Source organism: Coffea arabica, chromosome 3c (assembly GCF_036785885.1).
Source record: "Coffea arabica cultivar ET-39 chromosome 3c, Coffea Arabica ET-39 HiFi, whole genome shotgun sequence".
Taxonomy (NCBI): Eukaryota; Viridiplantae; Streptophyta; class Magnoliopsida; order Gentianales; family Rubiaceae; genus Coffea; species Coffea arabica.
Genome location: NC_092314.1, coordinates 43,051,862 through 43,078,027, shown reverse-complemented (window position 1 = coordinate 43,078,027; position 26,166 = coordinate 43,051,862). Strand labels below are relative to the sequence as shown.

Below are 26,166 nucleotides of genomic sequence, written 5' to 3'. Positions count from 1 at the left end.
TCTAAAAAGGAAAGTACGATACCATGCCATTTTGTAATCTTGATATGTGAATCCATCTGGAATGAACCTTACTGAAAAGGATTTTTTAGAATAAAGAGAAGTCCATTCATTTGGGGAACAAACTTTCTTTATTATGCATTTTGAGTGGCTAATTATATTTGGATTTTTTCTATCTAGAATTGAGAATATTTCTACAGATTGAGTATCTGTAAGAATTAATTCATAATAATCCAAATTTTTTGAGGGATCATCGGGTTGCCAAAAACACTTTTGAGGAAAGATTCTTTGGGTAATTTGATTGAGTGTAGAATACAAAGGTACTTCTTGGAATCTGGTTAGAGTAATGTGTTGGGTAAATGGCTTTGTAAAATAAGTATTTTCATTAGATTTTTCTGGGGTCTTTGAAATCTGTTGAAGAGGTTTTTGAGAAGAAGTTGGAGTACAAGCAGCTTGACTATAAGTCAATGCTGGAAAATCTGATAAGAGTTGGAATCTGTTTTGAGTAACAGGAGTAAGACTCATCTCATAATCTAGAGGAGTCTTTGGCCTGGAATTCCCTGCTTTTGAATCCATAATCCTGCAATATTAATAAACAATATCTTTAAGTTGATTAGATAATTGCTTATTTTGTTCTCTGTGGTATTGAATAAATTCCTCACTTCTCTCAATTCTTTTCATGACTTTGATTCGAATGGTATTTCTCTGAATCTCTCTTTGAATAAGAAATGTTCTTTCTTGAGGAGTGATAGTAGCGTAAGGGCTTTTTCGAATATATATGGTGTCATATTTAGGAATCTGATGGGCTGGAATACTTTGTCTGCCATAACTGGTTTGAGCAAAATATTGATATCCTCTGGATTGGATATCTTTTTCTTTATTTTGGAGTTTGGGAGAATCCCTTTGAGCTCTCAAATAATTGGTATATTCTCGTTCTTCTCTTTGAGCCATCAATTCACGATCCATGTCCTTGTAGAAATTCTCTAGTAAGAAAATCTGGTAAAAAATTATTTTCTCCTTTGATAAATTCTATTTCAAAATCAAATACAGATAAAATAGCTTGCCATCTAGCAAATATTTGCTTTGAAACTATATTTTGAACATCTTTTTGTAAAATTTCTTTTGCAGATTTACAATCTATTCTAATTAAAATTTTTTTATTATATAAATCATCTTGAAATTTTGATATGCATAAAACTATAGATAAAATTTCTTTTTTAATAGTTGAATAATTCTTTTGAGGGTCAGACCATGTTCCTGAATGAAATCTAACTAATTCTTCTTTTGAATTGTCTACTCTTTGTTTTAATATACCTCCATATCCTAATTCTGATGCATCTGTTTCTACTATCATAAATGCTTTAGGATGAGGTAAACATAAACATGGTAACGATTCAATTTTTTCTTTTAAATATTTTATTTTTTGAGTATGTTCTTCTGTCCACGGTTTTGGATTTTTCTTTAATCTATTAAATAATATAGAACATTCTTGTCTTAATTTAGAAAAGAAATCTGCTATATAATTTAAACATCCTAGAAATCTTTGTAATTGATTTTTATCTTTTATTTCATCTGGAAATTTAGTAGCAAATTCTAAGGCTCTATTAATTGGTTTTATGGTTCCTTGATATATATTATGTCCTAAAAATCTTATTTTAGTTTGGAACAATTTCATTTTTGGAGCATAAACTACTAATCCATTTTTCTTAATTATTTTTAGAAATATATTCAAATGTTTAAAATGTTGCTCCATTGATTCAGAAAATATTAATACATCATCAATATAAACTATGTTGAATGAACTATAAGGATTAAAAATATCATTCATTATATTTTGAAATTCTGATGGTGCATTTTTTAATCCAAATAGCATAACTTTCCATTCATAATGCCCAAAAGGTGTTGTGAATGCTGTTTTATATCTATCTTTTGGGTCTATATTATTTGCCAATATCCTGATTTTAAGTCAAATTTTGAAAAGATTTTTGCATTAAATAATCTATTAAGCAAATCTTTTTTAATAGGAATAGGATATCTAATCCATTGTAAAACTTTATTTAAAGGTTTATAATTTATTACTAATCTTGGAACTCCTCTTTCTTTTTCAGCTTGATTCATTACATAGAATGCCGCACAGCTCCAAGGTGATTTTGAGGGTGTTATTAATCCTTTATCTATTAGTATTTTTATTTCCTTCTTACAAAATTCTAATAACTCAGAATTCATTTGTATTGGTCTAGCTTTTGTTGGAATGTTTTTTTCATTAAAATCTTTTTCATAAGGTAATTCTATCATATGTTGTTTTCTATCCCAAAAGGCATTAGGAATATCTGCACAAATTTCTTTTTGAAATAATTCTTCTAGTTCTGATATTCTTTTTTGTATTTTAATATCATTTAATTGTTCTTCAATTTTTAAATAAGATTTTTCCTCTTTAATATAACTTATTTGCTGTTGTACTCTAGTAACAGTATTTATTGTTTTATATATTGAAGATTTTTGCAATGTTTGTAATTCCCTTTGTATTATTGGAGTTAAGAATTTAAAGGTAACAATTTTTCCCATTATATTTACTGAAATTCCCTCATTACTTACTGAAAATGGATATATTTGTATTAAAAAAGGTGTTCCTAATATTACATCATAATTTATATTATTTACAATTATAAAATTATGTCTAATACAATATTCATTATTACATATTGATCCTTTTGTAAATTTATATTTTACTTTTAAATCTTCTCCATTCGCTGCCATTAGTTTTTCATTTGTTCTTTCACAATATTTAGTGGGGATTATTCCTTCTTTAATACAACTTATATCAGCTCCACTATCTATTAGAGTTACAAATGTTTCTTTGAAATCTTCTACTGTAATAGTTACTAAAGCAAACCATTTTTGAAATGTCATTCTTTCTATAGTATTTAAATATTGATCTTCTTTTATTGATTTTCCTGAGATTATTATTTCTTCTGTTTTTGAATTAGAGGTTGAGGGCTGATCTTTTATTAATGCTATTCTTGCTTCTATTTCTAAATCTTTTGTTTTTAATTCTATAATTTCTTGTTGTAATTGTTTTACTTGTATTTTTAAATTATTAATTTCAGATTGAAGATCTTTAGTAGTTTCTTTTTTCATTATATTTATATTTGGATATTTGTCAATTAATTTAGAAATACTAAAAGGTTCTATTATTTTTGGCATTTTATCTTCTTGAATAATTAAGTTTTTTAATCTTTCTAAATATTCTTTTTTAGCTATTGGATCTTCAATTTTTTCTATTATATCTAACAAAAATTCTTTATCTTCTTTTTTAGTTATAACATGTATATATTTTGGAGTATTAGAACAATTACAATTATTTTCTTCACTTTCTGAACTAGATATATCATCATAATAATCGTCTTCAGAACTTTGATTTGTTTCATTTATTAATAAATTTATTATTTTATTTTTAATTTCTTCTTCGTTTGCACAGATTTCTGTAATTTTTTCTTTCAATTTGCATTTATTTGCTTTATGACCTATTTTACCGCATTTGTAACAAACAATTTTCTTTTTAATAAATCTTTTCTTCTTAGTTGGTTCATTTTCTTTAGGTTTTTTATATTTTATTTTCTTAGAATATTTTTTAACTTTCTTTTTGTAGGCTGATGGTGATTTAATTCTTTTAATTCCAAATGCATCACAGAATGATCCTACTTCTTTTCTTTTTGATCCATATTTTATTTGTAATCTTAATTCTGAACATAACATTAATCCTTCCTTTTTTACAAAAGCAAATAATTGTCCAAAAGTAATATTTTCGAATGAAACTACATCTGTTCCCATTTCTTTTTGTAAATTATCCATTATTCTTTGTGAAAATAAACTTGGTAATCCAGTTATGAATCTTTCTTTCCAGAATGAAGCATTACAATCTGGTCTTCTTAATACATTTGTTAAAAACATATCTTTATACCATCTAAAGTCTGATAATGTTAGACATCTTAAGTTTGTTAAAAATGTTTTATTAGATTTTAATTCTTCTTTTGGATTTCCTATAAAATACATGACTATTGTTACTATTAGAAATTCTGCAGCATCTGACTGTATTTGAATATTTCCTTGATCATCTTCAATTTCTTGTGTATGATCTAATATTGATAATTTATCTTGTAATGTTAAAGCATTATCCCACCAATTTTTTAATTGTCCAGTAAATCCTGAAACTAATAATGTTGCAATATTTCTTTCTTGAATATTTTTAATTTTGTAAGCTAATCTAGCCATTCCCATTTCTTGCAAATTATTTAATACTTCATATTCAGCTTTGCCATCTATATTCCATTCATATATTGAATCTCCATCATATTTAGTAGTTCTAAATTTTGATCTTTCTTCATATTGAATATCTGGAGGACTAGGTCTAGGATAATAATTTTTTGAACTTACTATTTTCCAATCATTTTTTTTATTATAATTTTTTCTTTTTATTCTATTTATTTGATTTCCTTCCGTTTCTTCAAATCGATCTTCTATAGGTAAAATTATATCTTCTTCTTCTTCTTCTGATTCTATAGATTCTTCAGATATATCTTCTATTTCTTCAGTTGAATTTTCTTCTATTATTTTATCTAATGTATTTATTTTTGGAGTTGAAGGTTTAGATTCTGTGGTTACATTTTGTAAAGCTTGAGATATTTTATTTAATAAATTATATGTAGTATTTATTTTTTGACTATTAATATTTTGTACTAAGTCTTGTTCTTTTTCTCTTGTCAGGCTTCTTGGTTTAAAATGAGATGCTGAAATATCATTTGGGAATCTTAATTCTGGTTTCTTTATTGTATCTATTTTAGTATTTAATACTTCCATATGTTGAGATATTGTATGAAGGATTTGATTTGTATAATTATTTTGTTGATAAACTTTTTTAAGATCTTCTAGATTTATTGAATTATTTGTACTTGATTCCGCTTCTCTTCCCTTCTTAAAAGGTGAGGCAATTATTTCTCCCTGTCCTATATTAATTTTTACTTCTTGTAATGGAGGGTGTATTGAGGTTATAATTTGTTCATCTTTTAACTTCCACTTCTACCCAGGCAATATAAACTTGTAATAAGCATAAAGATTTGGACTTACAATAAAACTTTTGAGTTGCGTACGGAAGCTTTGTTGAATGCAGAAATCTTTGAACTTTCTTATTAAAATTCTGCTTAGAGAATGCTATACAATAGCTTGAATACAAGAGTGGTTGAGAGTGGTTGAGAGTAGGTAAGAGTAGGTGAGAGTGGTTGAGAGGTTTTGATACAAAGAGATTTTTGCTCTGATAGTTTTTTCCCGATGCCTTCAGTCTGCAATTTTTCTTCAATTTATAGAGGCTCGGGCCTTTGTTATTTGAATTTCATTTCTTCTTCATTTGAGTTTCATCTTCTTTTCATTTGTGGCCGACATCTTTTTCAAAAGTGATCGACCTCTTTTTCAAAAGTCGTTTGGATCTTGTCCGCATGGTCCTCCGAATGGATCAAAAGTAGATTCGGATGATTCTGCTGACTCGTCAATTTTGTCGGTGTCTTCTTTCTTGTCCGGCTTTTGTAAGTAGTCCAGATATTCTTTGAGTAGCCTTGGATCTTGCATCATCTTTTTCATCAAAAAGTCATTTGAGATTGCCTCGGATACCATCTCGGTATCTTTTTCTTTTTCTTTCTTTATTGGAGTAGTGGTTGGAGTTGGTGCCGTAGTGGTTGGAGTTGGTGAAGACTTTGTTGTAATTGGTACAAAAGTTGTTGGAGTAGATATTGGTTTGGTCCATTTGAGTTTATCTCCGGTAGTTAGGAATCTGATGACATTTGCTTGATCTCCGAATTCTTGGTTGAATCCTGTCCACCATTTAATTTTGAATTCTCTAACTAATGACATTGGAAGTGGTTTTTCAAGCTCTTGATGAATTTTGAAACTCCAGCAAAATATCCACGGGACTTTGAACTCCATAATACTCTAAGTTTCTAGGTTAAATTATATAGCAGATTTCTTTCCTAAATTAAGACAAGAATGTTCTATATTATTTAATAGATTAAAGAAAAACCCAAAACCGTGGACAGAAGAACATACTCAAAAAATAAAATATTTAAAAGAAAAAATTGAATCATTACCATGTTTATGTTTACCTCATCCTAAAGCATTTATGATAGTAGAAACAGATGCATCAGAATTAGGATATGGAGGTATATTAAAACAAAGAGTAGACAATTCAAAAGAAGAATTAGTTAGATTTCATTCAGGAACATGGTCTGACCCTCAAAAGAATTATTCAACTATTAAAAAAGAAATTTTATCTATAGTTTTATGCATATCAAAATTTCAAGATGATTTATATAATAAAAAATTTTTAATTAGAATAGATTGTAAATCTGCAAAAGAAATTTTACAAAAAGATGTTCAAAATATAGTTTCAAAGCAAATATTTGCTAGATGGCAAGCTATTTTATCTGTATTTGATTTTGAAATAGAATTTATCAAAGGAGAAAATATCCTTATAGTTCATTCAGTATAGTTTATATTGATGATGTATTAATATTTTCTGAATCAATGGAGCAACATTTTAAACATTTGAATATATTTCTAAAAGTAATTAAGAAAAATGGATTAGTAGTTTCTGCTCCAAAAATGAAATTGTTCCAAACTAAAATAAGATTTTTAGGACATAATATATATCAAGGAACCATAAAACCAATTAATAGAGCCTTAGAATTTGCTACTAAATTTCCAGATGAAATAAAAGATAAAAATCAATTACAAAGATTTCTAGGATGTTTAAATTATATAGCAGATTTCTTTCCTAAATTAAGACAAATGAAATTGTTCCAAACTAAAATAAGATTTTTAGGACATAATATATATCAAGGAACCATAAAACCAATTAATAGAGCCTTAGAATTTGCTACTAAATTTCCAGATGAAATAAAAGATAAAAATCAATTACAAAGATTTCTAGGATTCCCATGAGCACATTTGGAGGTAATATCTCTGGCTGTGGTCCAAACCATTTCCACCAGTGATTGAACCAAATTAGAAATTCTCTGCTGCAATTTTCTTTGAACGTGAAGAACCATGAATGATTGAATGGTCTAAAAAGAAAAGCACGATACCATGCCATTTTGTAATCTTGATATGTGAATCCATCTGGAATGAACCTTACTGAAAAGGATTTTTTAGAATAAAGAGAAGTCCATTCATTTGGGGAACAAACTTTCTTTATTATGCATTTTGAGTGGCTAATTATATTTGGATTTTTTCTGTCTGGAATTGGGAATATTTCTACAGATTGAGTATCTGTAAGAATTAATTCATAATAATCCAAATTTTTTGAGGGATCATCGGGTTGCCAAAAACAAAAAAGCAGCTAGGGTTCCAATTTTTACGAGTTGAACTGATAGGCAGCTAACTTTTCAATTGGTTGCTTCCTTACAGGGTCCAATTAGCAACCAGGCCCCTTGAAATGGCCAATTCATTAGGTTGATCTGTTGAACTGGGTTAGGTTTAACAACTATGTTTTCAATCCCTTAATTTTACCAAAAAAAAAAAAAGTTAAGAGAAAACAAAAAAGCTCACTACCCAATATTACGAATTTTATGAAACTACTGGGTTATGCAAAAAGTGATCAGGTTTCCGATTTTCATTGGTTGAATCAATCGGTCATTGATTTTTCAATGGTTTACTTTCTTATCTGGTCCAACTAGTAACTCGACCTAATTAAGTGATTGGTTCATCGAGTTGACCGCTTGAACCATCATGTTGGATTTGATAACTATGATTTCAACTCCGAAAATAAATAATTAAAAAAAGGGAAGAAGAAAAATCTAGGAGCAAACGCAAGAGATCAAAACAAAGGGAAAGTAGGTAAGAAAATGGTCTAGGGGTTTTAGTTAATTATCTAAACAGGTAACCTCGTTGAATTTTTTGTTGTTTAAAATTACTGGGATAAGACTAAATATGCCTTAATAAATTAATTATCATCCTGTGTAAAACCTGCATTGATAGCATCACAAAATTTATTTTAGGGTTGTTCTTCTCCTACATATTACTATGTGTCTACTAATGAGATATTAGTACACTGCAACTTTTATGACTTAACACATGTTTGAAAAATATTCAAAGATGTAGAAATTGTTTAAGTTTTCTATTTTCATTAAAAATATCGAAGAAATCAAGATTCGTACCACTAATTTTAGTTTAATCTCAGCAGAATGCTGAGGCCTGCCCTATGGCACAAATCTTATAGAGTTGGGCTCCACTATAAAGGCTCAAATAGAAGTTCCTCTATTGTAGGCCATCCAATTGAACAAACTGAATTGGAATAACTGCAACACCAATGCCTGGGATTTGCTCTCATTTAGAGCAATCTAGATTTACTGACAGTAATTCTAAGGGTTATTATCATTTTACCCCCTTAACGTTCGGTGCCACTATCAATTTTCCCCTTAACGTTATTTTTTAGTCACTTTACTCCCAAAACTAACGGTCAAACTTAACCGAGTTTGTTAATTAAAGTAAAAAGACAAGTTTAGCCCTTAAAGTTATTATCATTTTACCCCCATAAACTATAGTCTCATTATCAATTTACCCTATAGTGTTATTTTTTAGGCAATTTATCTCACCATTAAACTAACTTAGCAAGTTAAAAAACTTTAAAAGAAAGTACCCTCCTCTTTATATAATAAAAACAATAAAATTTTAGAGTGGCTCTTCTCCTCTTTAGTATTAAGAAAAAAAAGTCAAAGTACTAATTCTTTCTTCTTGGCAATCTTATTAATGTTAAAAAAATAGAAAGATCGGAAGGGTGAGGGAGAGGGGGAGAGAGAGATAGAGAGAGAGAGCTCAATTCTTTTTTTAGAAAATGCAAATAAGAAAGAATTAAATACTTTTATTATTTTAAAATTATTTCACTTCACTGTTTACCACCAGATTTCAATCCTAATCCCAACAACCTTAAATTAATATGATAATGTTAGACTTTTTTTCTTTGCAAAATCTAATTTTCTATCTCCTTCTTTCCTATCTCTTTTTCTTTTCGTAGCATTAATAAGTTGAAAAAAGAAATTTGAGAAAACCTTTTTATTTTTATATTTTTGGATCTCTTAACGTGAAAAAAAGAAGAATAATCATTCTAAATTTTTTATTTTTAGTTATATATATATATATAAGGGTAAATATACTTAAAATTTTTTTACCATAGTAGTTAGATTAACGATGAAGTAAAATGCCAAGAAAATAATGTTTGGAATTAAATTGATTATATCACTATAATTTAAAGGAATAAAGTAATAATAACAGTGTAGTAATGCTATAGAATAAAAGGGTATTTCTGTCTAAAATTTTTTAACATGTTGACTTGAATTACTTATAGGGGTGAAGTGACTAAAAGATAATGTTAGGGGGTAAACTGATAGTAGTGATATAGTTTAAGGGGGTAAAGTGATAATAACCCTAATTTTAATTTTAATTTTCACTTAATTAGATAGCTCAATGAGGAAAACAATATGGGGAGAAAAAATAGTAGTATTAAATCAAAACTTCGCTTATAACCCCCTTCATGAAGTATATTGTTGCAGTGTTGCCTAGTCTGTTAGAAACTAAAGAGAGTGAAAACTGGCCTTGCATTTTCATGTAATCTCTCTTGCACATACTAGGAAGTGAAACGGTGTTGAGATAAATTATCCTTGATGGTGCTTAGGACTTAGGATTGTTTGCTTAAAAGTAGATGTGTCAAAATGGGTGATTTGGACGGGTTTGGGTTGGGTAAAATGGGTAATGGGTATAAATGAGTCAACCCATTTATACCCATTTAATTAGATGGGTATAAATGGGTAAGTCAAAAAATGAATTGGGTAACTCAATTACCCATTTATAATCTATTTAATTTAACTTTTTGTAAATTCATTTAAATTCATTTTTGCAAACTAAGTTATCAATTTATACCATCCTTTGCACCCATCATTAGTTTTAAATATTTACTTATAATGCTCAATAAGCTTAATTATCAATTTTTTTTCATCCATACTCTATGTCGCAAAATTACATACTATTTAATAATTAAACAATAAGAATATAAAAAATTTGAATTAAGTATTATAAAAGTTAACATAAGAACTTAATCCAAAAATTTTGAACCTCTAGTATTTTTTTTGTGTGTAAATTTATAATTTCATTTTGGAAAAGCAAGAAAAGAGGCTAAAACTTGTTATAAATTGGTAATGCCGAAAAATGAGTAAGTTAACAAACTAAGAGAAAACAAAATGATAAAATAAAACCAACAAATAATAATAATAATGAAACAAAAGTAATTAACATCATGACAAAATGAAAAATTTGAAAAACAAAATAGGTGGGAGAAGAGAGGAGGTTTGGGGGAAGACAATTCTAAATGAGTTAATTGGATTTAATGGGTTACCCAATAATATCCATATGCAAAAATTTAAAATACTCATACCCATCTATTCATGGACAGGTATGGATATATTTAGTTAAATGGGTTTGTTTGACAGCTATACGTAAAGAAATTATGAAAATGCAAACTATATTATTTACACGATTAATCCAATAAACTTTATTAATTTTCTATTATTCTCGTACACAAGCATGACAGGTTTGCATCAATTGATTAAATCAACTTATGAGGCTTTCACGTGACCTGATTTTGTAGCTAAATGAAATTAACTAGACGCTTAAAACTTGTGAAACGAACTCATCAATGTTGTTATGAGAACTTCCACCTTGGCGTACAGCCTCTTGTGCCAGTTCCTTCCACTTCTCAGCATTTCTTCTGAATTCCTTTGCGCTGTCGCCCTCAGTAACTGCCTTTATGGACATTGAAATTTCTTCTCTAGTAACAATTCCCTTGTCATTGGCCTTGACTCGAACCCCAGTCTGCCATACATCTGCGACAAACTTTGCATTTGTGAATTGATCAACAATCTGTGGCATAGCTATCATTGGCACACCTGAAATCAGTGCTTCAAGCATCGAATTCCAGCCGCAGTGTGTCATGAAACATGACAAGGCTTGATGTGCCAAAACTTCAAGTTGAGGACACCAGTTGACAATTAGACCTTTTTCTGATATTTCAGACTCGAAATTTGGTGGAAGTTTGCACTCTTCTGAATCTCTAACCATCCATAAGAAGTGGTGGTCACTCTTGGCTATGCCCCTAGCAAGCTCTTCCATTTGTTCTTCTCCAAGTACAGCCACGCTACCTAATGATACATAAATAACTGAGCTACAATCTCTTTCGTCCAACCATTTTAGGCAAGCATCTGACTTCATCTCGACTAGACAAGCCCCGTGATGTTTGTTGTCCTTCAAAATAGTTGGTCCAACTGTCTTAATCGACCATTTTCTGGCCATCCAATTTGCCACCTGATAGTATTGTGATGAGTATAAAATCATTGCGATGAATTACCTCCTAATTGCCTGAAAACTTGATGCAAAATGGATAAAAAAAAAACATAGATGCAAAAAAAAAAAAAAAAAAAAACAGGGATGCTAGTTCTTTTAAACTTTTTGGGTCAAATTTCGTTCGTTGCCTTTATATTTAATATAATGACCATTAACTAGAATTACTATTCAATGCAAGACAAAAACGCAATAGCATGTGCATTTTTTAATGCACTGTCAAACTTTTCTCGAGTTGGGAGCAACTGCTTGGACTGGATGTATGACTTTAAATAATATAACCACTTCACAGTGATCGTTATCTTATAGTAATTGACATTGTTACAACTAGAGTTGCAAAACAATCAAGTGGCTTGCTAGTCAACTCAGTCAAAATTCGATTCGAATTCGATCAATATCGAATTCGAACCAACTAAGTCAGAGCTATCGAATTTGAGTCCAAACATAGAAAAATTAGTTTGATAGCTCACAAGCCGACTCAATATATATACATATAAATATATACACATATATATTATTTTTTATTTTAATAGTAAAATATCCCTAATATTTTTATTATTTATTAGGAAAAAATGATTTTTTATTCATTCAAAAAATAAAATAATTAATTTTAATTTTTTTTAAAAGGCTCAACCTCGAACACGACTAGGTTCAAATTTGAGATCGAAACTAGAACACAAGTTTTATATGAAACTTCGTCAAGTTCGAGTTTGGTAAAATTGAGTCGAGTTCGTTTCAATTAGATTAAAACTTGACTTGACTCAACTCGTTTGCAACTCTAGTTACAACCGATAACTAATTTTCCTTCAAAATAGCAAGATGATACCTTAGATATAACCTTTATTCAAGTACGTATAGATCTTTGCCATGAGAAGAGCATATATGAGGTGTGATTCATTACTCAAGATCCAACTACTCCTAAGTGTTCTGATCAAGACAGGCATTTTCTATTCAAACACATTAAAAATAGAGGGAAAGTGAATGTTTAAAATTGAAGTCAAAGATGCACTCTTAAAAGTTAAAACTACCTAATTTTTAAGTTGCCAACATGGCATTTTTCTTTGGGATAATATCAAAAACCTCCCTTGAAATTTCTCTTAATATCACTTGGTACCCTTAAGGTTTTAAAAAATCACTTGTCTCCCCTAATAATTGCAAAAAGATCATATTAACTCTCACTTGATACATAATTCACATAGTTCACTTGATACATATCAAATAAATGAGTCTCAAAAAATTTAAGAAAAAAAATAAATAAGAGTCACTTTCTTCTCTTTCTCCTTACTCAAACATTTCCTCATACTCATTTTTTTGGATGACTATGTGATTTTATATTTCTAATTTATAGTAAATTGAATTTTGTTTATCTTTTACTTTTTGTGATTGTGATAGAATGGGTTATGATTTCTTTATTTATTTTGAGTTCATTTTTATAATGATCAATACAATTTCAAGACTTGGGCATAGGTTGAGAAGAAGTTTGGAAAAACTATAAAGGTTCATAAAAAAATTAGTTTTGAACATATAAAGTTAAATTGGTGCTAGTGTATTTCTTTATAAATATCTTTTTTATTTTTTAAATTTATATTTTTATAGACTATAGCATTTTAAAGCGGTTGTACTATTAGAGATTGTTTTTTAGGTAATAGTTTTCTTAGAGTAAACAAAGTTGTTTTGGAGTATTTTCAATTAGCAAGCAAAAGGGTAGTTTAGAAATTTTATACAATTTCGTTACACAAACAACAAAAGGAAGGGAAACAAGCGATGTTTTAAAAACATTAGGGGTGAAAAGTGACATTAAGAGAAACCTTAGGGGAGGTTTCTAATATTATCCCTTTCTCTTTGAAAACCTTTTGCCTTCGGTGTTTTTGCTGGTTAGAGAAGCTCTGTAATCTACAACTGAACTTTCTTTCACTATAATATTATTAACCTCAAATCTTAGTATTTCAGAGTACCCTTGATGTAAGGGGCCTAAATTCATGACAAATACAAAAGAGGAGATATCAGATGTGTACAGAAGAGATGATATTTGATGATCTAGATCAGTAAGTGTAAAAATTTCTAAGAAATCCTATAGAGAATGTGTAAAGACTGAGCAAGAACAGTAAAATTTGTGCCATAACCAAAATTTGCAACTTACCTCATATTCCAGCTTATCAAAGGAGTTGAAAAATATCCAATTTGCTTTCTCAACATTAGAGAATTGCTCTACCACCAACTTAACAATGGTGTGATCCTTGTCATCGACTTGGGTAAACGAAGGAAGTTCATCAATCTGCAGCAATGGAAGCGGAGGAATCAGCACCGATGAATGCTCCTCATCCGGAATAGCGCTCAATTTCTCTTCTTGCAAATGGTAATATAAGGTAGAAACAGCACAGGATTGAGTGAAAAAGGAAGCTCCAAGCAACCCCATCTGATGAGCTACGTCCAAAGCCCATGTCAAGGTTGAATCATAGACAAGAACTTTGGGTGGGAAGTCAGATCTGTTTAGTTTCTCTATAAGCTTCACCAAATCTCTGGACATTATGGCATGTAACCGTCTGAAATAGCCTGCCAAGCTGTCTGGTTCTTCACCTTCATTTGAGCCATCGGAAATGTGCTCAATATTGAATAGCTCTGAGGATGATGAGTCTTGTGCATTGTGAGCTGATTTTTTAGTTAAATCAACTGGAATTATAAAAGTTATCATGAACGCTTTTGGGATCAAGCGTTTGGCGAAGTTGAGCAGCGGATTTATGTGGCCCTCTGCAGGAAATGGCAAGACAAGAAGATGGGGTTTCTGGTTTTCAGCCATTTGGTTAATCTTCTGCTCTTCTGTCTTTCTCTTTGTTTTTTATTACTTACTAGTTTTTTCAGCCTCACGCAATGCGTAAGGATGCCCTAGATCTATGTTAATGAAGATCATTTAAGGCAAGTGGATTAATGTAAAATGGTTATATATTTAATACATGATAGGTATTAATAAATGTGGAGAATTTGACTTTAGATAAATTGAATATTGCTATTACTCATTTACTTATTTGATTTGTAATTTTCTCTTAAATAGTCAGTCTTTGGCTTAAGATCTTTGAGATATTAGTACACTGCAACTTTTATGACTTAACACTTGCTTGAAAAATATTCAAAGATGTAGAAATTGTTTAAGTTTTCTATTTCCATTAAAAATATCGAAGAAATCAAGATTCGTGCCATTAATTTTAGTTTAATCTCAGCAGAATGCTGAGGCCTGCTCTTGGGCTCCACTCTAAAGGCTCAAATAGAAGTTCCTCTATTGTAGCCCATTCAATTGAACAAACTGAATTGGAATAACTGCAACACCAATGCCTGGGATTTGCTCTCATTTAGAGCAATCTAGATTTACTGACAGTAATTTGAATTTGAATTTTTACTTAATTAGATAGCTCAATGAGGAAAACAATATGGGGAAAAAGAAAACAGTAGTATTAAATCAAAACTTCGCTTATAACCCCCTTCATGAAGTATATTGTTGCAGTGCTGCCTAGTCTGTTAGAAACTGAATAGAGTGAAAACTGGCCATGCATTTCCATGTAATCTCTCTTGCACATACTAGGAAGTGAAACGGTGTTGAGATAAATTATCCTTGATGGTGCTTAGGACTTAGGATTGTTTGCTTAAAAGTAGAGGTGTCAAAATGGGTGATTTGGACGGGTTTGGGTTGGGTAAAATGGGTAATGGGTATAATTGAGTTAACCCATTTATATCCATTTAATTAGATGGGTATAAATGAGTAAGTCAAAAAATGAATTGGGTAACCCAATTACCCATTTGTAATCTATTTATTTTAATTTTTTGTAAATTCATTTAAATTCATTTTTGCAAACTAAGTTGTCAATTTATACCATCTTTTGCACCCATCATTAGTTTTAAATATTTACGTATAATGCTCAATAAGCCTAATTATCAATTTTTTTCGATCCGTACTCTATGTCGCAAAATTACATACTATTTAATAATTAAACAATAAGAATATAAAAATTTGAACTAAGTACTATAAAAGTTAACATAAAAACTTAATCCAAAAATTTTGAACCTCTAGCATTTTTTCGTGTGTAAATTTAAATTTTCATTTTGGAAAAGTAAGAAAAGAGGCTAAAACTTGCATAAATTGATAATGCTGAAAAATGAGTAAGTTAACAAACTAAAAGAAAATAAAATGATAAGATAAAACCAACAAATAATAATAATAATAATGAAACAAAAGTAGTTAACATCATGACAAAATGAAAATTTTGAAAAAAAAAAATGGGTGGGGGAAGAGAGGAGATTTGGGAGAAGACAATTCTAAATGGGTTAATTGGCTTTGATTGGTTACCCAATAATATCCATTTATTAAACGGGTATTATTGGGTAACCCATTTATACTCATATGCAAAAATTTAAGATACACATACCCATCTATTCATGAGCGGGGATGGATAAATTTAGTTAAATAAGTTTGTTTGACAGCTATACTTAAAAGAAATTATGAAAATGCGAACTATATTATCTACATGATTAATCCAATAAACTTTATTAATTTTCTATTATTCTCGATTAATCCAATAAACTTTATTAATTTTCTATTATTCTCGTACACAAGCATGACAGGTTTGCATCAATTGATTGAATCAACTAATATAATACTATTGTCTGCCAAAGATGCTTATGAGGCTTTCACGTGACCTGATTTTGTAGCTAAATGAAATTAACTAGACGCTTAAAACTTGTGAAACGAACTCATCAATGTTGTTATGAGAACTTCCACCTTGGCGTACAGCCTCTTGTGCCAGTTCCTTCCACTTCTCAGCATTTCTTCTGAATTCCTTTGCGCTGTCGCCCTCAGTAACTGCCTTTATGGACATTGAAATTTCTTCTCTAGTAACAATTCCCTTGTCATTGGCCTTGACTCGAACCCCAGTCTGCCATACATCTGCGACAAACTTTGCATTTGTGAATTGATCAACAATCTGTGGCATAGCTATCATTGGCACACCTGAAATCAGTGCTTCAAGCATCGAATTCCAGCCGCAGTGTGTCATGAAACATGACAAGGCTTGATGTGCCAAAACTTCAAGTTGAGGACACCAGTTGACAATTAGACCTTTTTCTGATATTTCAGACTCGAAATTGGCTGGAAGTTTGCACTCTTCTGAATCTCTAACCATCCATAAGAAGTGGTGGTCACTCTTGGCTATGCCCCTAGCAAGCTCTTCCATTTGTTCTTCTCCAAGTACAGCCACGCTACCTAATGATACATAAACAACTGAGCTACAATCTCTTTCGTCCAACCATTTTAGGCAAGCATCTGACTTCATCTCGACTAGACAAGCCCCGTGATGTTTGTTGTCCTTCAAAATAGTTGGTCCAACTGTCTTAATCGACCATTTTCTAGCCATCCAATTTGCCACCTGATGGTATTGTGATGAGTACAAAATCATTGCGATGAATTACCTCCTAATTGCCTGGAAACTTGATGCAAAATGGATAAAAAAAAAACATAGATGCAAAAAAAAAAAAAAAAAAAAAACATGGATGCTAGTTCTTTTAAACTTTTTGGGTCAAATTTCGTTCGTTGCCTTTATATTTAATATAATGACCATTAACTAGAATTACTATTCAATGCAAGACAAAAATGCAATAGCATGTGCACTTTTTAATGCACTGTCAACCTTTTCTCGAGTTGGGAGCAACTGCTTGGACTGGATGTACGACTTTAAATAATATAACCACTTTACATTGATCGTTATCTTATAGTAATTGACATTGTTACAATTAGAGTTACAAAGGAATCAAGTGGCTTGCGAGTAAACTCAGTCAAAACTCGACTGACATTTTTCTATTCAAACGCATTGAAAACTACTCCAAGTGTTCTGATCAAGACAGGTATTTTCTATTCAAACGCATTAAAAATAGAGGGACACTGAATTTTTAAAATTGAAGTCGAAGATACACTCTTAAAAGTTAAAACTACCTAATTTTTAGGTTGCCAACATGGCATTTTCTTTGGGATAATATGAAAAACCTCCCTTAAGATTTTTCCTAATATCACTTGGTACCCTTAAGATTTTAAAAAATCACTTATCTCCCCTAGCAACTGCAAAAAGACCATTTTAACGCTCACTTGATACATAATTCACTTGATACATATCAAATAAATGAGCGTAAAAAAAAAAGAAGAAAAGAAATAAGAGTCACTTTCTTCTCCTTCTCCTTACTCCAACATTTTCTCATACTCATTTTTTTGGATGGCCATGTGATTTTATATTTCTAATTTATAGAGTAAATTGAATTTTGTTTATTTTTTATTTTTTATTTTTTATGATTGTAATAGAATGGGTTATGATTTCTTTGTTTATTTTGAGTTAATTTTTATAATGATCAATACAATTTCAAGACTTGGGCACGGGTTGAGAAGAAGTTGGAAAAAAATATAAGGTTCATAAAAAATTAGTTTTGAACATATAGAGTTAAATTGGTGCTAGTATATTTCTTTATAAATATCTTTTTTATTTTGAAATTTATATTTTTATAGACTATAGCATTTTAAAGCGGTAATACTATTAGAGATTGTTTTTTATGTGATGGTTCTCTTAGAGTAAACAAAACTGCTTTGGAGTATTTTCAATTAGCAAGCAAAAGGGTAGTTTAGAAATTTTATACAATTTTGTTACACAAATAACAAAAGGAAGGGAAACAAGTGATATTTTAAAAACATTAGGGATGAAAAGTGATATTAAGAGAAACCTTAGGGGAGGTTTCTGATATTATCCCTATCTTTTTGAAAACCTTTTGCCTTCGGTGTTTTTGCTGGTTAGAGAAGCTCTGTAATCATCATTTTTCTAGTCTCTCGTTTGTTCGCGATCAGTTATAGGCCCAGCTTCTCTCTCTTTGAGAGCACCTTTCTCTTTCCTTGAGAGAACTTTCCCCCCATTGGTGGGTTTTCAAAACTTTTCAAACTCCTAAACTCACGAATCCCGGTAATGCACTAGATTTCAACAACCTTCCTAAAATCCAAACACTAGCTTTTGATTCTTGTTCGGACATAGTATTGGCATGAGTTATTGCAAAAAGTAGTGGCAGGACTGGAGTAATGGAAACATCTGTTGCAGAGGAATGAGAAGAAACGTAGTTATGAAGTTGCAAGTTGTGTCGATCTTGATAGCATACGCTTTCTCGCAGCCACAGTTCCAACTGTGAGTTATTGTTAATTCCTGAGCTATTCATGTCTAAGTATTTGCGTATTGTGGTTAAGCTACTGTTTTTCTGGTTTTCTGGTTTTTGTCTCTGTTCGGTGGTATGCATTTTTTCTTTCAGCAGTGTCCGTGCCCTGAGCTTCTCTTAGTTCGGTAGTTTTCTCCCTCATCTTTCTCTTCTTCTTGTCCTCTCTGTTCCTGGTGTCTGTCCTCTCATCTCCTTACTCAGTAGTGAGTTTTTTCCCCGTAGGACCTTGGACTGTTTCTATGGAGGCGGATTTGAGTGATATGATGCAAAAATTTTCTTTAGCTGGTAATGAACTCACTGGAGCTACTTTGGACTTAGGGGATCTAGAAAGTGGGGTTAGAGAGTGTAAGGATAGTATAATAGGTAGAATTATGGGTGAGAAGGTGGTGAGCTTTACAGGGGTTAAAGGGTTCGTCACGGTAGCATGGTGGTATCCCAAAAATTTGGGAGTAGTAGAGCTGGGTCCGAACCTTTTTCAATTCAATTTACCGAACCCTGGTGATAGGGAAATGATCCTGGAAGGAGGACCTTGGGTTATAGATAACCAAATGCTGGTGGTGAATAGGTGGATGGAAGGTATAGAAGGTAATATGGAAGCCTTTAAATTGGCTCCTATGTGGGTGCAAGTGTGGAATTTACCGATTCATTGGATCACTAAAGAGATTGGTCGTAAGATAGGGGCAGTGTTTCATCAAGTCAAGGATGTTATAATCCCCTAAATGGGGGGTAAGGAAGGAAGGCATTTGAAGATGTTTGTGACTGTGGATTTGTCAAAACCCCTGTTAAGAGGGACCATAGTAAAAACTGAGGGAATTTTGACTTGGGTAGCATTTAAGTATGAAAGATGTCCTGATTTCTGTTATAATTGTGGGTTCGTAGGACATGGTGAGAGAACTTGCACTAGTCAGCTAGAAGTGTTAGGTAGAAATGTGGACAATCAGTATGGTCCCTGGTTAAGAGCAGAAAACACTAAGAGCTCACCACAGACCAAGCAATCCAGACCTGAGGTGGATAAGGATAAACGTTACTGGAAGTTCCTCAATGGAAATTTAGTTGAAATAGCCCAGCCGAGTAGTGTTCTGGAAAAGAACCAACTAGAGTTGAATAAGGTCTTGGAGAGGGAGAGGCAGGATCGTCAGAACCTTTCTAAAGACCTGAATGGTTTGAGTGTTGATGGTGAAGTGTCTGGTCTCTTTCAGGAGGAAGTACACACAGGGGGTTCTCTTAGGCAACAAGAGGTGCAGGCACAGGCTAGGGGGTAAGGATGAACAGAAAGGCGCTCTTGTAGTTGGAGCAGCCAAGACCCCCCTTGTAGAAAGTTGTGCTGAGATGGAGGAGGATAGCTCTCTGGCTATACCAGTTGTTAGTAATGCTGGTAATTTGGAGGGAGCTCTAGAGGGAGAAATGCTATTACAGGAGATGTTTAATAAAAATGGAAAAGTGCAGGAGGCTATTAGGAAGCAGTCAGCTAGATTGAATAGAAAGGTGACCGCCCCTATCAAATCTAGAAGACCCTTAAGAGAGCTGAATAGGCAAGGAAATATTCAGGTTGGTGGGGGGGAGAGGAAAACAATACTGAAAGATGATGAAATGGATTGCGAGGAAAGTGTAAGTCAGACCTGTAAGAAAGCTAAATCTTTTGAGATGATGGTAGTTCTAGAGCCTGACCAAGAGGAGGAGGGGCCCTTCCTTAATGGGGCCCCCAAGTGCTTATGAGGGTTGTGGTGTGGAATTGTCAAGGAATGGGGAGCCCCTTGACAATTCCCCAGTTGAGGGAGGTTAACAACCTCCTCTTTCCAGACATTCTTTTTCTGAGTGAGACTAAGAATAGGGAGCAGTACATGGCCAGAGTTAAAAGCTGGTTAAGGTTTGACAATAGTGTGGTTACTGAAGCTATGCATAGATCAGGTGGTATGTGCCTGTTTTGGAATGAGGGGGTTAGAATCTTAACTACTCTCCAAACAGCTTTTACTATTGAAGCTAAAATTGGAGGTAGAGGACCACAGGATGAGTGGTGGTTCATAGGAGTGTATGCTAGTTGTGATGATCATGTTAGAAAACAACAGTGGAAGGTGTTAAAGGAAAGGAAAAGACTGTGAGGGGAGAAATATGTCATTGCTGGAGATTTTAATGATATTATTTCTAATGAAGAGAAGTGGGGGGGTGTCCAGAGAGAGGAGAAGAGTTTCATGGCCTTTAAGGACTTTATTGCAGAAAATAGTTTAGTGGACTTAGGCTACGAGGGTCACCCCTGGACTTGGAGCAACCACTGGGATAATTTAGGGGAAGTAAGGCAAAGATTAGATAGATGCCTTAGTAGCTGTGAATGGAGCCAGAAGTTTGAGGGGGCGGTTTGTAAGCACATAGAGTCTTATTCTTCTGATCATAGTTTGATTATGTTGGACTCTGAGCCTGCTTATAAGAAAAAGAATAAAAGATTCTACTTTGACAAGAGATGGCTTCAGAAGGCTGGTTTTCAACAAGTTATTGAGAAGGCATGGAGTAAGGAGGAACAAGGTACTAAAATGTTTAAAGTGACCAGGAAAGTGAGAAATTGTAGGGTGGAAATCTTAAAGTGGAAAAACACCTTCCAAGCGAATTCTAAGGTTAGCATTAAGGACATCAAGAGCAAACTAGAAAACAATGAGAGGTCCAACTTGGAGAACAAAGGGGTCATTAGGAATGAGCTGAAGGATCAACTGAAGAAGGCTTTTAGGGAGGAGGAATCTTTCTGGAGCCAAAAAGCTAGAGTACAATGGCTTAGAGAGGGTGATAAGAACACCAGATTCTTCCATGCGTCTGTGAGAGGTAGGAGGAACAGGAATAGAATCTCTAGTGTCCAAAGAGATGATGGTTCTTGGACAAAGAATGAGGAGGATATTGTGGATGAGATGTCCTTGTTTTATAAAAATCTGTTTGCCAGTGATGGGGTAGGAGACAGTTCTGAGGTTTTAAGGGGTATTACTCATTCTATTACTGAGGAGATGAATTTCAATCTGACCAGACCAGTTCTTGAGGAGGAGATAAGATCAGTCATTTTTTCCATGAACCCGGATAAAGCACCAGGTGTAGATGGAATGACCCTCCTGTTCTTTCAAAGATCCTGGAACGTGATCAAGAAGGATGTAACCCAGGCAGTCCAAGATTTTTTTGTGCCTGGTTGCATGCCGAAGTCCATTAATCACACTATTATCTCTCTGATTCCCAAGGTCCTGAATCCCACATGCTTGAAAAACTATAGGCCTATAAGTCTGTGTAGTGTGTTGTACAAGATCATTTCCAATATTTTAGCTAACAGATTGAAACCAGTTCTTGACAAATGCATCAGTAAAAATCAGTCGGCCTTCATCGCGGATAGGCAAATTCTTGATAATGTGATTATAGCTCAGGAATACATGCAATATCTAAAAAACAAAAGGCTTGGGAAAGAAGGGTATATGGCTATCAAGTTAGACATGGCTAAAGCTTACGATAGGGTGGAATGGCACTTCTTGAAAGCTATGATGCTTAAAATGGGTTTTTGTGAAAAATGGGTATACTGGATTGCAAGATGCATGGAGACTGTTTCATACTCTTTCAACTGCAATGGGGAGGTAAAAGGATATGTGAAGCCAGGTAGAGGGATAAGACAGGGTGATCCACTGTCACCTTATCTTTTTTTAATTTGCTCTGAAGGGTTCTCAAACTTACTCCAAAGATCTGTTGAGGACAGGAGCTTGAAAGGCGTGAAAATTAGTAGGCAGGGACCAAATATTACTCATCTTTTCTTTGCGGATGACTCACTCATTTTCTGTGGAGCTGATAAGCAGCAAGCTGAAGAAATCATGAGAATCTTAAAGGTGTATGAACAAGCTTCTGGACAATTGATCAACTTAGAGAAGTCATCTGTGATCTTTAGCAAGAATGTAGAGAGCAGGTAGAAAAGTGAGATTTGCAGTATACTAGGGGGTATGGAAGAAGTGAAGCAAGGGAAGTATCTTGGTCTACCTATGGTGATTTCAAGGACAAAAGACCAAATCTTCGGATACATAAGAGAAAACATCAATAGAAGATTGGAAGGCTGGAAGAATAAGCTGTTAAGCAATGCAGGAAAGGAAGTTATGATTAAAGCTGTCACAATGGCCATGCCCACATATGCTATGTCGTGCTTCAAATTGCCAAAGAAACTTTGTAAAGATCTCAGTTCAGCTATGACAAACTACTGGTGGGGGGAAGCTAATGGGAAAAACAAAATGCACTGGATTTCTTGGCAGAAAATTGCTAGGGACAGAAAGGAAGGGGGACTGGGGTTCAAGGATTTGGAGGCCTTCAACAAAGCTCTATTAGGTAAACAGATCTGGAGGATAATCACCAAGCCTAATCTACTTATGAGCAAGGTCCTGAAAGCCAAATATTTTCCTAAGGGGTCTATCTTTAATTGCAAAGTTCAAGGCTGTGCGTCTTGGTTTTGGAAAGGCCTAATAAGTATGAGGGAGATGGTGGAAGAAGGTGTACTGCGGAGAATTGGTGACGGGAGCAGCACTAAAATATGGGATCACAAGTGGATACCAAAAGCCCCGAATGGCAGGCCTTCTACTCCAAGACCCCAAAACTGTGAGTATGACACAGTCCAACAACTCATCACCAACAGAAGATGGAACACAAATATAATCTTTAGACTCTTCAACAAATCTGATGCAGAAAGTATACTCAGTATTCCAATAAGTCTAGCTGGTAGAGCAGATTCTAATTATTGGAAATACAGTGAAGGGGGTGTGTACACAGTAAGATCAGGCTACAAGAGATTAATGGAAGATAGTTCAGGCACAAAAACAAATATGGAGAATGCAGGAACAAGCCTTGATGCTGGTGGTATCCAAAACAAACATCTTTGGAACACTCTGTGGAAGCTCAATATCAAGCATAAAGTTAAAATCTTCATCTGGAAGTGTATCAATGGTGTTTTACCTGTCAGAGAGGCTATACACAAGAGAGCTGCATTAGGGGATCCAGTGTGTAAAGGATGTGGAGAAGAGCCTGAGACAATTGAGCACACCTTACTGCAATGCCCTCTAGCACAGAAGATTTGGAAAGTAGCTCCATTAATATGGGATGGAGCTAAAGACCAGACAGGGAACTTTCAAAGATGGTGGAGTACAATTACTGAGGCTAGGAAAAGGCAAGAAGGGAGAAGCCACATGGGACTTACGGCTAATATACTGTGGCAGATATGGAAGGACAGAAATAAGAGGGAGTTTGAGCATCATACTGGCAGCCATCCGTGTAGTGTTATTCAAAAAGCACACAAGGAGTGGCTAGAACTAGAGGATCTAGAACCTATGAAGAACTCTAGGAGTACAACAGAAACACTGACGACTTTGGAAGAGGACTGTCATGCACAACAAAGCCAGGACCTCATCATTCTGAAGATGGCAACCAGAAGATCACAAAGACATGCAGTGCTGGGAATTGGAGTTGACATTGCTAGGATGCAAACGGAGGCAAAGGAGTTGTGGGCCTTAAAAGACAGAAGCTCGGGTGACCAAAATATTGATGATGCTGCAGCTGTTCAATTGATTTTATGCAAAGCTTTGGACAGACATTGGAGCAACATCAGTATACAAATTCACAACAAGGACCTACTGAAGCGCCTCAAGTTTGGCAAATCCTCAGACTGCAGATTGACAACAATCCTTGAAAATATATTGTGTTTAAAGTCTTTGTTTCGAGTGTGCTCCTTTAGCTTAGTTAATTATGATGATAAGGATGTTTGTGCTAATATTAGCTCATATGCCTTAGGCATTTTGTTGGATGAGGAAGCTCTTGTTCCTCCGTGTCAATGAGCACGTGATGTACATATGTTCGGGCCTTTGCTCGATTTGTTAACTCTATTTTTATAGTTCAATGCAAGCAAACTAACGTTTCGGGAAAAAAAAAAAGAGAAGCTCTGTAATCTACAACTGAACTTTCTTTCACTATAATATTATTAACCTCAAATCTTAGTATTTCAGAGTACCTTTGATGTAAGGGGCCTAAATTCATGACAAATACAAAAGAGGAGATATCAGATGTGTAGAGAACAGATGATATTTGATGATCTAGATCAATAAGTGTAAAAATTTCTAAGAAATCCTATAGAGAATGTGTAAAGCCTGAACAAGAACAGTAAAATTTGTGCCATAACCAAAATTTGCAACTTACCTCATATTCCAGCTTATCAAAGGAGTTGAAAAATATCCAATTTGCTTTCTCAACATTAGAGAATTGCTCTACCATCAACTTAACAATGGTGTGATCCTTGTCATCGACTTGGGTAAACGAAGGAAGTTCATCAATCTGCAACAATGGAAGCGGAGGAATCAGCACCGATGAATGCTCCTCATCCGGAATAGCGCTCAATTTCTCTTCTTGCAAATGGTAATATAAGGTAGAAACAGCACAGGATTGAGTGAAAAAGGAAGCTCCAAGCAACCCCATCTGATGAGCTACGTCCAAAGCCCATGTCAAGGTTGAATCATAAACAAGAACTTTGGGTGGGAAGTCAGATCTGTTTAGTTTCTCCGTAAGCTTCACCAAATCTCTGGACATTATGGCATGTAACCGTCTAAAATGGCCTGCCAAGCTGTCAGGTTCTTCACCTTCATTTGAGCCATTAGAAATGTACTCAATATTGAATAGCTCTGAGGATGATGAGTCTTGTGTATCATGAGCTGATTTTTTAGTGAAATCAACTGCAATTATGAAAGTTATCCTGAACCTTTTTGGGATCAAGCGTTTGGCGAAGTTGAGCAGCGGATTTATGTGGCCCTCTGCAGGAAATGGCAAGACAAGAAGATGGGGTTTCTGGTTTTCAGCCATTTGATCAATCTTCTCCTCCTCTCTCTCTTCGTTTTTTATTACTTATTCTGATTTTAGCACTACCTAAACTAATAATGAGTAATGATGGAGTGGGACAAGTGGGACAAGCAGCCCAACGGTTATCAGAAAACCGTCCCAAACAGTTTTACGCAAAGGACAATGCTTTAGTAACGATAGTTATGGTAACGAAATAGTTTTTTACCTAATATAACAGGTGGTTGTACTTTTAATGACCATTTGATTATTTGATGGGCCTATCCACTTGAATAGGATAACAATTAAAAGATAAGAAAGTAAGTTTCCCGTCTAAAATAGTAAGTTAACCGTAATAAATTAGTAACTTTTATACTTCAAAAAGTAAATTGGAATAAATATTAAACTTACTTTTCAAATAAATAAATTACTACTTTATATTCCAAACTTACTTTTCAGAGAGTAAGTTTAATTTAAGTAATAGTAAGTTTTTATACATAAATAGTAATTCTTACTGATAACATGGTAAATTTGATTAATAATCAAAACTTGCTGATTTATGAGACACATGTACTATTTTAGTTTAAAACATATTTCAAACTAGTATTAGGAAATTTATTTGAAATAACAATAAGATGTTTTATTAATGATTTATGCTTAGTACCTTAGTTAGTAAGTACTCGTAATATACCTGTATAATAC

At 33.2% G+C, this 26,166-nt stretch overlaps 2 protein-coding genes across 2 annotated transcripts; both read right to left on the bottom strand.

Annotated features, from left to right (window-relative positions):
* Positions 1 to 10,558: 10,558 nt before the first annotated feature.
* On the bottom strand, positions 10,559 to 14,308 carry LOC113736065 (UDP glycosyltransferase 9-like). Its single transcript, XM_027263014.2, has 2 exons — positions 13,571 to 14,308; positions 10,559 to 11,394 (listed from the first exon to the last, which is right to left on the bottom strand). The coding sequence occupies exons 1-2, from the start codon at positions 14,225 to 14,227 to the stop codon at positions 10,696 to 10,698; spliced, it is 1,356 nt and encodes a 451-aa protein (XP_027118815.1). The 5' UTR covers positions 14,228 to 14,308; the 3' UTR covers positions 10,559 to 10,695.
* A 1,679-nt stretch (positions 14,309 to 15,987) lies between these two features.
* On the bottom strand, positions 15,988 to 25,491 carry LOC113736024 (UDP glycosyltransferase 9-like). Its single transcript, XM_027262980.2, has 2 exons — positions 24,835 to 25,491; positions 15,988 to 16,841 (listed from the first exon to the last, which is right to left on the bottom strand). Exons 1-2 carry the CDS (start codon positions 25,489 to 25,491, stop codon positions 16,143 to 16,145), a joined length of 1,356 nt encoding a protein of 451 aa, XP_027118781.1. The 3' UTR covers positions 15,988 to 16,142.
* Between the last annotated feature and the right edge of the window lie 675 nt (positions 25,492 to 26,166).